Source organism: Camellia sinensis, chromosome 12, assembly GCF_055761805.1.
Source record: "Camellia sinensis isolate YWXY chromosome 12, ASM5576180v1, whole genome shotgun sequence".
NCBI lineage: Eukaryota > Viridiplantae > Streptophyta > Magnoliopsida > Ericales > Theaceae > Camellia > Camellia sinensis.
The window spans coordinates 138,068,977-138,081,030 of NC_138972.1; the positions used below are offsets into that span (position 1 = coordinate 138,068,977).

Sequence of the window (12,054 nt, forward strand, 5' to 3'; positions counted from 1 at the left end):
TTCCAATGAGTACTGTTAGCATCAGGGCGTTGAGTAACCTTAAGGAGGAAGACATCCTTATACCATCGAAAATGGGTTAGGATGGACAACGCAAGTTCTGGAGAAGCTCACGACCACGATCCTGAGTAGAAGTACTGAAAAAACGGTAGATAATTGTCTGGATAAGCGTATAAACAGCATCAGGTTGTTGGACCTGCTGGTTGGTAGTCGGGTCAAGCTCAAGTTTGATAGCGGTTAAGATTTCGGTTTGTTGGTACCAGTACTTCTACTCAGGATCATAACTCAAAGAAGAAAATGATCTAACTCCATACTTTCTAAATCATAACTCAAAAAAAACAAGTCATAACCAAACACTACATAAGGTATAACCAAAAATCTCATGAGTTATAACTAAAATAATATCATAATTAAAGAAGAAAAATTAGTCATAATTAAAAAAAAAAATGACATAATTAGAGGTGCATATACTACACCCTTGAAATGGGGTGTGTATAGTACAATTTCCCCTATGATAGTGCTTAAGAAATTTCCATGCCACGTTTTCATTTCATTTGTGATGAAAGAAGACCCACAGTGACTTTGGAACAATAAATTCATAGAAATGTCAAATTACTAGTCGACACATGCAATATGTAAAATGTACTAGTATAAGAATAATGACAAAGAAAAATACATATATAGTATGAGTTGTTCAAGTTGTAAGTGTCTTCATTATTAAACATATGATCCTAGTTTCGAGTCCCGTCCTATCTAAATTCTTAAACCAAACATAGCCTAAAGAGTCATAACACAAAAAATTCATCTCCAACAGTCTACTTACTCTTCATATAAATAAAAGAGGAAATTTCATTTTGTCCTTCAAACTATACATCGATGATCAATTTTGAATCAATTTCACCCCACCGTTAATTGCCGTCTTCATTTGAGATTTCATTTTATTCCTAAATTATTCCCAAAATATCAATTAGACCCCTCAACAATATGAAGTTTGGGGTGCAATTGAAATTTTTGAGATAGTTTGGGGGATAAAATAAAATTTCAAACGAAATTTCGGTGCCACGTCGACAATTTTCGTTTGATTATAAACGGTAACTAACGGTAGAGGTGTCAATATCAACTGTGGAGTTTGATACCTATTACGATCAAACTTGGTACAATCAGATCATTTAGTTCTTTCATTGCTATGGAGTTTGATACCTATTACGATCATGGGATTGACCGTTACAGTATCCCGAGACCTCATGTAGGTATTAATATCAATTCTCTCCAATCTACTGCTATTGAAATATGGAACTGTGATATAACACGGGGGATAGAATATGAAGCTTGGATTAGTTATAATTCTAGTTCGAAAATTCTGAGTGTTATTTTCACTGGTTTTCGAAATAATTCCAGAAGTGCCCTTAATTTATTGAATGTGAATTTATGCATGTATTTTTCAGAATGGGTTACAATTGGCTTATCAGCTGCAACAAATACTCTGTTGAGAAACATACTATTAAATCATGGAAATTCAATTCGACTTTGCAAATCCTTGCAAAGAAGACAAACAAGAAGGCACTAGTAGTGGGATTGACTGTTGGCTCAATTGTTTTGGTTGGTGGGTTGGCACTGCTTGGCTTTGTCTTGTGGAAGAAAAGAATAGCACAAGAAGAAGATGAGGAGTTCACCCTTGGTATGTCCACGGACAATGAATTTGAGGCAAGTACTGGGCCAAAGAAGTTTTGGTATGGTGAATTTTTTCGTGCAACAAATAACTTCGCAGAGGACCAAAAGCTTGGAGAGGGAGGATTTGGTGGGGTTTATAGAGGTTTTTTGAGGGAATCCAATCCTATGTTGCTATGAAGAGGATATCAAAGGGATCAAAACAGGGAAGAAAGGAGTACCTAGCAGAAGTGAAATCATTAGTCGTTTGAGGCAAAGAAACTTGGTGCAACTAGTTGGTTGGTGTCAGAACAAAAGAGAACTCCTACTTGTTTATGAGTTCATGGAAAATGGAAGCTTAGATTACCATTTATTCAAAGAAAAAAGCTTGTTGACATGGGCAAGAAGGTACAAGATCGCTCAAGGCTTGGCCTCAGCATTGTTCTATCTACACGAAGAATGGGAACAATATGTTGTGCACAGGGATGTAAAATCAAGCAATGTCATGTTGGATTCTTGGGGATTTTGGATTAGCTAGGCTTGTTGATCACGGAAAAGACTTTCAAACAACTATTTTGGCAGGAATCAAGGGCTACATGGCACCAAAATGTCTAATCACAATGCAAATAAGGAATCAGATGTTTACAGTTCTGGAATTGTGGCACTAGAAATAGCTTGTGGAAAAAAACTCATTGACTTGAATGTCCCAGAAAGTCAGATGAGAATGGAAGAGTGGGTTTGGGACTTCTATGGTGCTGGTAGGCTTCTTGACGAGGCAATCGATCCAACGACATGGCCATATGTTGTTCAAGAAGAAATGGAATGCTTGATGATGGTTGGGCTTTGGTGTGCCCACCCGGATCACAATCTCCGACCTTCAATTAAACAAGCAAATTCATGTGCTTAATTTTGAAGCTCCATTGCGCATTTTGCCAACAAAAATGCTTGTGGCAACATACATTACACCTCGAGTGAATCCTCCTTCTTTGGCTTCTTGTACGAATGGCTCTATTACTTTTTCTAATAGTGGTCGATTTTGGTCTTCAAGCTATACTAGTTACCACACAAATTTCTTTACATTTGCCTCATTCTCTATAGCTGCATCAGCATTTTTCTTCTTGTAATGATTTGTGTTTTACAAGGGTGTAGATATTAATGAGAGTTCAAATATCATACGCAAGTAATTGGACTACAAAATTACATAAATGAGTTGTTCACTTATTTTTTGCTACAATTCATTGTACTTTGTATTGTATTGAATTTTTTCCAAAATAATTAGTTGTGTTTTGTTTGTTGCATGGAATTTGGTTGGATATTTGTCTCTTACAAAAGTCTATTGTCCTAGGAAAATATTATAGAAACTGTTCAGAATCCCTGATCTAGGATCCGTATTTAAGCTTATTATTGTACATCCCATTATAAATAAATCCTAGCATTAGATTGTAATTTCTGGGTGATTTTATGGTCTGTAGACCTGCTCAAAAAATATTAACAACATTGACTGTTTGGGATGAATAAGTCTATGGACCAACACATATGGATCCCGAATTTACCCCAAATGGGAATGTGTGGTTGAGATCGAATTTGTGTAGTGTGGGATCCATGTGTAAAATAAATTTGAACCACAAGATGATAATTCTAGATAATTTCCTTGTAGTTAAGTCTAAGTTTGTAGTATTACTGATTTGGGATAAAGTGAACTAATTAGTTTAAGAAGTTAATTTTTCAAACAGTAATTCTAGAATCCTAGAAATTTTACCCTAAAAAGATATCAATCTATGATTCAGATTCATTTCATACTTAAGACTCACACTACACCAGTTCAATTTCCATCACAAAAATGCACTTCACCCAAAAAATTCTAGGACAAGAAATCTGGGTCCATAGCATTTTTGTTGTTCAAATTGATAGTCAGGTGAATTGTGATAATTTTAGTGACACAGTGGATTTGTTTGTGTGTGTGTGGATACAATACATTCCCAATTCAATACACTTCTTACCCCGATGAAGGAGAGGGGTTTGATCCAAAGTCTCCAAAAGGAGACTTTACCTGCTAAGCTCATTGTCACTTTCTTTATATGAGCCTTCTTTCCCTGCCCAATCTCTACATTGACTTGTGGCATGTAGACTACGGCGGATTGTCACTGTGCTCAAGCCAGACAAAACAAATTATCGAAGACAATTTTGTACATTTTAAATCAAGCTCTCAACCCAATTGACACTCCAAACATAATTGAAACCTTCAACATAGAATAGGAACCATATGTGTTTTGTGTTTGTGGATTATGATTGACTTTGAAACTACAACCCTCCTATTAGACTATTGTGTTTTCCCAAAAAATGAAAACAAAAAGTAGAAGTAAAAAACATATGTTACAATAATGTTCAGTTTGGTTGAGAGATTTGTGAAGGGATTTGAAAAATGAAAGGGAAAATGTGTGTGAAATTAGGTAAAATATAAGTATATTTTATTCATATTTTACCTATCTTTTTTTTTTTCTTTTTTTTTTCAAATCTCCCAACCAAATACAACGTAAGAAGGCTTCCAATTGTCCATAAAACACAACTCCTGATTATGGCTGCCTACAACTCCAGAAATACTCATCTCTGTTCACCAGAGCTTCTTCTTTCTTTTCTCTTCATGTTCTTCTTTCTGTCAGTTTTCTCATTCGTTTCTCCCTTATCTTTCAACTTCGACAGTTTCAATCGAAATAACCATGAAATATATAAATTATGAGGGAACCATTCAACTGACCTTAAACCAGTGTGACATGGACATAAGCAGGAAGATAGGACGAGCCACCTATACAGAATCACTGCACCTTTGGGTGCTGAAAAATAGCATTGTTGCCTTCATAACTTAAATCTCAAGAAAACAAGCAACAAAGAGCAAAATGATAGCATACATATTTTGTTTTTGGTTTCTGCTAGCTGTTTTGGCTAGGATTGGTTTGGAGCACTTTGGGCTTGATTATGCTCTTTTTGATCTTTTAGTCTTGGGTTAATTACATTTTTTAACAGAAGAACCAAATTGAAATTAGATGTAAAGTATAGGGATCAAATTGTTCAAATTAAAACTAAGGCAAATTACGATGATAGTCCTTGTACTTTGATCATTGTATTATTTTAGTTCTTGTAATTTTAATTAGTTTGATTTTGATCCTGAATTTATGATTTTATCTCAATTTAATCCAATTTATTACAATTTTTAGTATTTGTTTATAGTCTCATGTGTCATATTTTAAGGACAAAATTACAAACTTACTAATCTCAATGAATTAATCTCAACCAATTTAGTGATAATTTTCTTTAAAAAACACTAACGATATTATCAATTGGACTACATTGATATAAAATTTAAAATTAGTAGTCAAAATTGAGCCAATTGAAAGTGTATGGATCAAAATGACACAAGAAATAAAATATAAAGACCACCAATGTAATTTGAAACTATAAGAACCAAAGTAAATTAGAGTATGTGTTGAAACTGTAATCTACCCTAATTTTTTTAATACAACAAGAAATAATTTATATTATCAAGGGGATGGGATTTTGAAAATGGATAAAAATATACTAATGGTTTCAACAGTACGAATTTTGTATCATCTAGTTCTTTCAAGTTTTACTTTTATTAATTTTGTCTCGGTAGTGTTCAATTTGAGGTAAATTGGTCCAATTTCAAATGACTATTTAAATTGTTAACAAATAATTATAATGTTCTTAAATCTCAAGGATTGGCCTGATGGTAAAATCTTGGTTTTTAGGATGGGCACCTTTCAAAGTTTAGGAATTAAAATCTCTTAACTGCTAACAATTTCTTGAGGCTATCGGATTGGGAAAAAAAAAAAACTCTTGAATTAATTATGATGCATTTGCAGAAAACTCTTTGCCAAAGTCTTTTGCACTATAGGACATTAGTCGGGTTTTGATCCAGACACCTCGGTGCTAATAAAAAAAAAATTATAAATTTCAAATAGAGTCCCTAAAGTATACATTTTGTATCATTTTGGTCTCTAAAGTTTTACTTTTGTTGATTTCGTCCCTTAATATTGTAATTTTACGTTCATCTTCTTCATCAATATTTCGAGACCAAAATGACAAAAATTAATAATTATAAGGATTAAAATGACATAGAACATATACTTTAGTAACTATATTTGTATTTTATTATTATTCCGTTAAATTATTTAGATGGTCCGTTTACAATTAGACTAAATCAATTCAAATTAAATTTTTTAAAAACAAAATTAATAAAATTAAAATTGTAAGGACCATAAATGTAATTTATGCTTTTAAAAACTGACCTATATGACCTTGAAATTTCGTATGACATAAAAATTGTTGAATTGCTAAACTTGAATAAAAAAATGTAAGCTCGTCTAGGACTACAAGTCAGTAAGATATCAATAAAATAAAATAAATCATGTACGCAATACTTTGTTTGGATAAAATATATTTTCTACGAAATTTTTTTTTAGATTTTATTTATTTATTTATATATTTGGTAGTGGTGGCAATAGAATGAAGATGGAGGTAGAGGTGGTGGCATGGTGGTGAGGCAATGACAATGATGGTGGCAGTGACCGTGGTGATGGTGGCGTAGTGGTGGAGGTGGTGTCGTGACAATAGTAAAATTTTAGTTTGGAAAATGTTTTCGCCTTTTAAAAACGGAAAATATTTTCTACAAAAATAGGTTGTTTTTTTTTATTGACCATGAAAAATGTTTTTTTGTTGAGTTTCGTATTCTATTATACCAAATATCAGAAAATACGAAAAATATTTTCTATCCAAACAAACGGTGCATAAATTTAAGGAGAGAGGAAAATATTTTCTACCAAAATAGGTTTTTTTTTTTTCTATTGACCATGAAAAATGCTTTTTTTTTGTTGAGTTTCGTATTCTATTATATTAAATACCAGAATATACGAAAAATATTTTTTGAAAAACATTTTCTATCCAAACAAAGGGAGCATAAATTTTAGGAGAGAGAAAATGAAAAAATAATGTAAAATTAAATCTTCGTCACTCACGTACAACTAAAAGTCGAAGATTCGATAATAGTGCTTAAAAAATTTCCAAGCAGTGTTTTCAATTCATTTATGCTGAAAGAAGACCAGCAGTGCGACGTTGAAACAGAGCAACACAATGACTGATTCAGCAAAATTCAAACAAGACTTTGGAACGGGAAAAATGCCGGACCTAAATGTTTTACTAATATTTTTACAAAATATTTTACATGGGTGTGACCATATGGATCTTATGTAACTCCCGCATTCATGTGAGACATTTAATAAAAATATTAATAAAACATTTGAGTCTCGAACAGACAGCCAGTGAATATAACACACCGGAGATGGGTCAAGCCAATCACATAGTAAACAGTTTTCTCGTATTTATATGACTCCTCCTCCTCCTCCTTCTCCTCCTCCTCGGATTCCATCTCTCCTCCTCCTACTCCTTCTCCTCCTCCTCGGATTCCATCTCTGAGACTATTTTTTCAAAGTAATTTTTCCATGAAAAGTGGTTTGAATTCAAACATATTACCCATTCCAAATATTTAAACACAATACACCATACCCTATTGGGGCTATTTTTTTTTTTTCATCTGACATACGCGTCAACTAGGCATTGGAGAACCCTAATGTTGATAGGTAACTGCACGTCTATACTATACTATTATATACATGAGACTCAATATAAATAGGTATTTTCATATATGCTTCCAAAGTAGTACTCAAAACCATGGCTGTGCCTGTCCGCAACTATGGGAACCCACTATTCCCATCAAGTATTTTTCTGCCTTGTTCTCTCATTTTCTTCTTCACCCTTTACTACTTCCCTCTTCATGCAACTGCACTAATCTTCAACTTCCCCAAGATTGATCAAACTCTTCAAAATATCAAGGTAATAGCCAATCCACCTGCTTATATCAACGATGATGGCATCCAAGTCACCCCAAACGACCTAGGCACAGACCGATCGCAAAGAGCCGGTCGAGCCATGTATAAAGATCCTCTTCACCTTTGGGACAGAGGTTCTGGAAACTTGACAGACTTCACCACCTATTTCTCGTTTGTCATTGATTCACAGCGAAGCCATAATTATGGAGATGGGCTCGCATTCTTCCTTGTTCCTAATGGTTCCACTCCCGATATCACAAGCGGTGGTGCCATGGGGCTTCCAATCAATCCCCAAACAAACAAATGGACCACTCCCTTTGTCGCTGTGGAGTTTGATACCTGTCCACATAATGACAGGTATCCAAAGGAAACTCACGTAGGTATCGATATCAACTCTCTCACATCTAACGCTACTCAAGTATGGTACACTAACATAACGTATAGCATAGAAAATGAAGCTTGGATTAGTTATGATTCTAGTTCACAAAATTTGAGTGTTATTTTCACTGGTTCTATAAATAATCAGAGAATCAAAAGTAGCCTTAGTTACTCGGTTGATCTGAGAGAGTACTTATCAGAATGGGTTACAATTGGCTTTTCAGCTGCAACAGGACTCTATTTTGAGAAGCATACAATTAAATCATGGCAATTCAATTCGACTTTGCAAATCGATGTGTCAACAGAACCAGATCCCAGTCCAGCTTTAGCCCCAAACACAGTCATCCCTGGCCTTGGGAAGAAGATGGGTGCAAAAACCAAAAAGGCACTGGTAGTAAGATTGATTGTCGGCTCTTTGGTTTTGGTTGGTGGATTGGCTTTGGTTGGCTTTGTCATGTGGAAGAAAAGTAGAGCAAAAGAAGAAGATAAGTTTGCCATTGAAATATCCATGAACAATGAATTTGAGGCAGGTCCCGGGCCAAAGAAGTTTTCGTATGGTCAACTGTTTCGTGCAACAAACCACTTCACAGAGGAACAGAAGCTTGGAGAGGGAGGATTTGGTGGGGTTTATAGAGGTTTCTTAAAGGAATCCAACTCCTATGTTGCTGTCAAGAGGATATCAAAGGGATCAAGACAGGGAATAAAGGAGTACACATCGGAAGTGAAGATCATTAGTCGTTTGAGGCATAGAAATTTGGTGCAACTAGTTGGTTGGTGTCATGACAAAAGAGAACTCCTACTTGTTTATGAGTTCATGCAAAATGGAAGCCTAGATTACCATCTATTCAAAGAAAAAAGTTTGTTGACATGGACAAGAAGGTACAAAATTGCTCAAGGCTTGGCCTCAGCATTGTTCTATCTACACGAAGAATGGGAACAGTGTGTGGTGCACAGGGATATAAAATCAAGCAATGTCATGTTGGATTCAAATTTCAATGCTAAACTTGGGGATTTTGGATTAGCTAGGATTGTTGATCATGGAAAAGACTCTCAAACAACTATTTTGGCAGGGACCAGGGGTTACATGGCACCAGAATGTCTAATCACAGGCAAAGCTAACAAGGAATCAGATATTTACAGTTTTGGAATTGTGGCATTGGAAATAGCTTGTGGAAGAAAACCTATTGACCTGAAGGTCCCAGAAAGTTAGATGAGAATGGTGGAATGGGTTTGGGACCTCTATGGTACCGGTAGGCTTCTTGAAGCGGCGGTTGATCCAAAGATATGTCCAAATTTTGTTCAAGAAGAAATGGAATGCTTGATGTTGGTTGGGCATTGGTGTGCTCACCCGGATCACAATCTCCGACCTTCAATTAAACAAGTAATTCATGTGCTTAATTTTGAAGCTCCATTGCCCATTCTGCCAACAAAAATGCCTGTGGCAACATACATTACACCTTCATTAAATACTCTTTCATCTTTGGCTTCTTGTACCCATGGCTCTATTACTTTTTCTAATAACTGTCGATTTTAGTCTTCAAGCTATACTATACTTACCACACAAATTTCTTTAAATTCACCTCATTCTCTATAGCTGCATCAACTTTTTTCTTTTTGTAATGATTTGTGTTTCACAAGACTGTAGATATCATCAATTAATAAGAGTTCAAATATCATACGTTAGTAATTAGACTACAAAATTACATAAAATGAGTTGTTTACTTATTTCATTTATATTAAGTAATATGGTATTACCGTTGCAAATCTACAGAAAAATTACGATTTAGTGACATTTTAAAAACGTCGGCATAGGCACAAAAATGCTGTTAAAAATGATGTTTTTACAATGATTTTTACATTTCATTGAAGATGTGGCCATCACCTTAGCTTTGTGTCGTTTAAAAAATGTGACTAATCATTTTCACTGAAATTTAAGTACACCCCGCTGGATACTTTCACCAGCATTTAGACAAACGTTGCTATATATTTGATGTGGCCGTCGCCTTAACTTTGTGTCATTTCAAAAATGCAACTAATCATTTTCGTTGACATTTAAGTACACGCTGCTGGATACTTTCACCGACATTTAGACAAACACTGCTATATATTTGATGTAGCAAACTATGCCAATGTTAGTGTAACAATTTTCACTGATGTTTACAGAAAACACCATTATATGTTTGAGATATTTTTGTTCTTGGATTTTATTTCTCTTGGTAGTTTTTAATATTTAATAATTTGAATCCTTTCATGGAATATGAATCATATTGTTCTTTCACTTTCAATTGTAACAGTCGAGCTACAATGTCACCATTCCTTCAATTTATCATCACTAAAGTAAGGTTTTAACAAAAGTGCAATGACTAAAATGAGATTTTGATAAAAATTTAAGGGTGCTTATTAGACCAAAACAATGTCACTTTGATAAACTTTTTGTGACGTATAGTAAAATTTGATCAACTTTAAGAAATTTCTCTCTAAAGAAAATTGTGACTAGTATAGTCAGTCAATAATATTTTATAAGTAATCTATATATTTGACAAACAACTATCCATTACCTTTGAATAATTCACCACTTCAATTGTTCTTAAAATTTTTCCAATAAATTTCATTTTTAAACTACTAATATGATAATATAATATTTTTTCACTGGTTTTCCAAATAATTCTAGAAGTGCCCTTAATTTATTGAATATGAATTAAGTATGCATTTTTCAGAATTGGTTACAATTAGCTTATCAGTTGCAACAGGATACTCTGTTGAGAAACATACTATTAAACCATGCAAATTCAATTCGACTTTGCAAATCCTTGCAAAGAAGACAAACAAGAAGGCACCAGTAGTGGGATTGACTGTTGACTGAATTGTTTTGTTGGTGGGTTGGCACTGCTTGGCTTTGTCTTGTGGAAGAAAAGAATAGCACAAGGAGAAGATGAGGAGTTAACCCTTGATATGTCCATGGACAATGAATTTGAGGCAAGTACTGGGTCGAAGAAATTTTCGTATGGTGAATTGTTTCATGCAACAACTTCACGGAGGATCAAACGCTTGGAGAGGGAGGATTTGGTGGGGTTTATAGAGGTCTTTTGAGGGAATCCAAGTCCTATGTTGTTGTGAAGAGGATACCAAAGGGCCCAAAACAGGGAAGAAAGGAGTAAGCAGCAGAAATGAAGATCATTAGTCGTTTGAGGCATAGAAATTGGGTGCAACTAGTTGGTTGGTGTCATAACAAAAGAGAACTCCTACTTTTTTATGAGTTCATGGAAAATGGAAGCTTAGATTACCATCTATTCAAAGAAAAAAGCTTGTTGACATGGGCAAGTAGGTACAAGATTGCTCAAGGCTTGGCCTCAGCATTGTTTTATCTACATGAAGAATGGTAACAGTGTGTGGTGCACAGGGATGTAAAATCAAACAATGTCATGTTGGATTCAAATTTCAATTCTAAACTTGAAGATTTTGGATTAGCTAGGCTTGTTGATCACGGAAAAGACTTTCAAACAACTATTTTGGTAGGAACCAGGGGTTATGTGGCACCAGAATGCCTAATCACAAGCAATGCAAACAAGGAATCAGATGTTTACAATTTTGAAATTGTGGCATTGGAAATAGCTTGTGGAAGAAAACCCATTGACCTGAATGTCTCAAGAAGTCAAATGAGAATGGTAGAGTGGGTTTGGGACCTTTGTGGTACCAGTAGGCTTCTTGACGAGACGGTTGATCCAAAGATATGGCCATATGTTGTTCAAGAAGAAATGGAATGCTTGATGATGGTTGGGCTTTGGTGTGTCCACCCGGATCACAATCTCCGACCTTCAATTAAATAAGCAATTCATGTGCTTAATTTTGAAGCTCCATTGCCCATTTTGCCAACAAAAATGCCTGTGGGAACATGCATTACACCTCTAGTGAGTCCTCCTTCTTTGGTTTCTTGTACCAATGGCTCTATTACTTTTTCTAATAGCGGTCAATTTTAGTCTTTTAGCTATACTAGTTACAACACAAATTTCTTTAAATTCACCTCATTCTCTATAGCTGAATCATCATTTTTCTTCTTGTAATGATTTGTGTTTCACAAGGGTGTAGATATCATCAATTAATGAGACTTCAAATATCATGCACTAGTAATTAG

At 34.7% G+C, this 12,054-nt stretch overlaps 1 protein-coding gene and 2 pseudogenes across 1 annotated transcript; all 3 read left to right on the forward strand.

Annotated features, from left to right (window-relative positions):
• Nucleotides 1-1,208: 1,208 nt before the first annotated feature.
• Nucleotides 1,209-2,551, forward strand: LOC145803906 (L-type lectin-domain containing receptor kinase IX.1-like). Its single transcript, XM_082897294.1, has 4 exons — nucleotides 1,209-1,243; nucleotides 1,443-1,675; nucleotides 1,848-2,052; nucleotides 2,227-2,551. The coding sequence occupies exons 1-4, from the start codon at nucleotides 1,209-1,211 to the stop codon at nucleotides 2,549-2,551; spliced, it is 798 nt and encodes a 265-aa protein (XP_082753420.1).
• Nucleotides 2,552-7,386: 4,835 nt separating this feature from the next.
• On the forward strand, nucleotides 7,387-9,456 carry LOC145803907 (L-type lectin-domain containing receptor kinase IX.1 pseudogene; annotated as a pseudogene).
• A 1,424-nt stretch (nucleotides 9,457-10,880) lies between these two features.
• Nucleotides 10,881-11,749, forward strand: LOC145803908 (L-type lectin-domain containing receptor kinase IX.1 pseudogene; annotated as a pseudogene).
• Nucleotides 11,750-12,054: the final 305 nt, after the last annotated feature.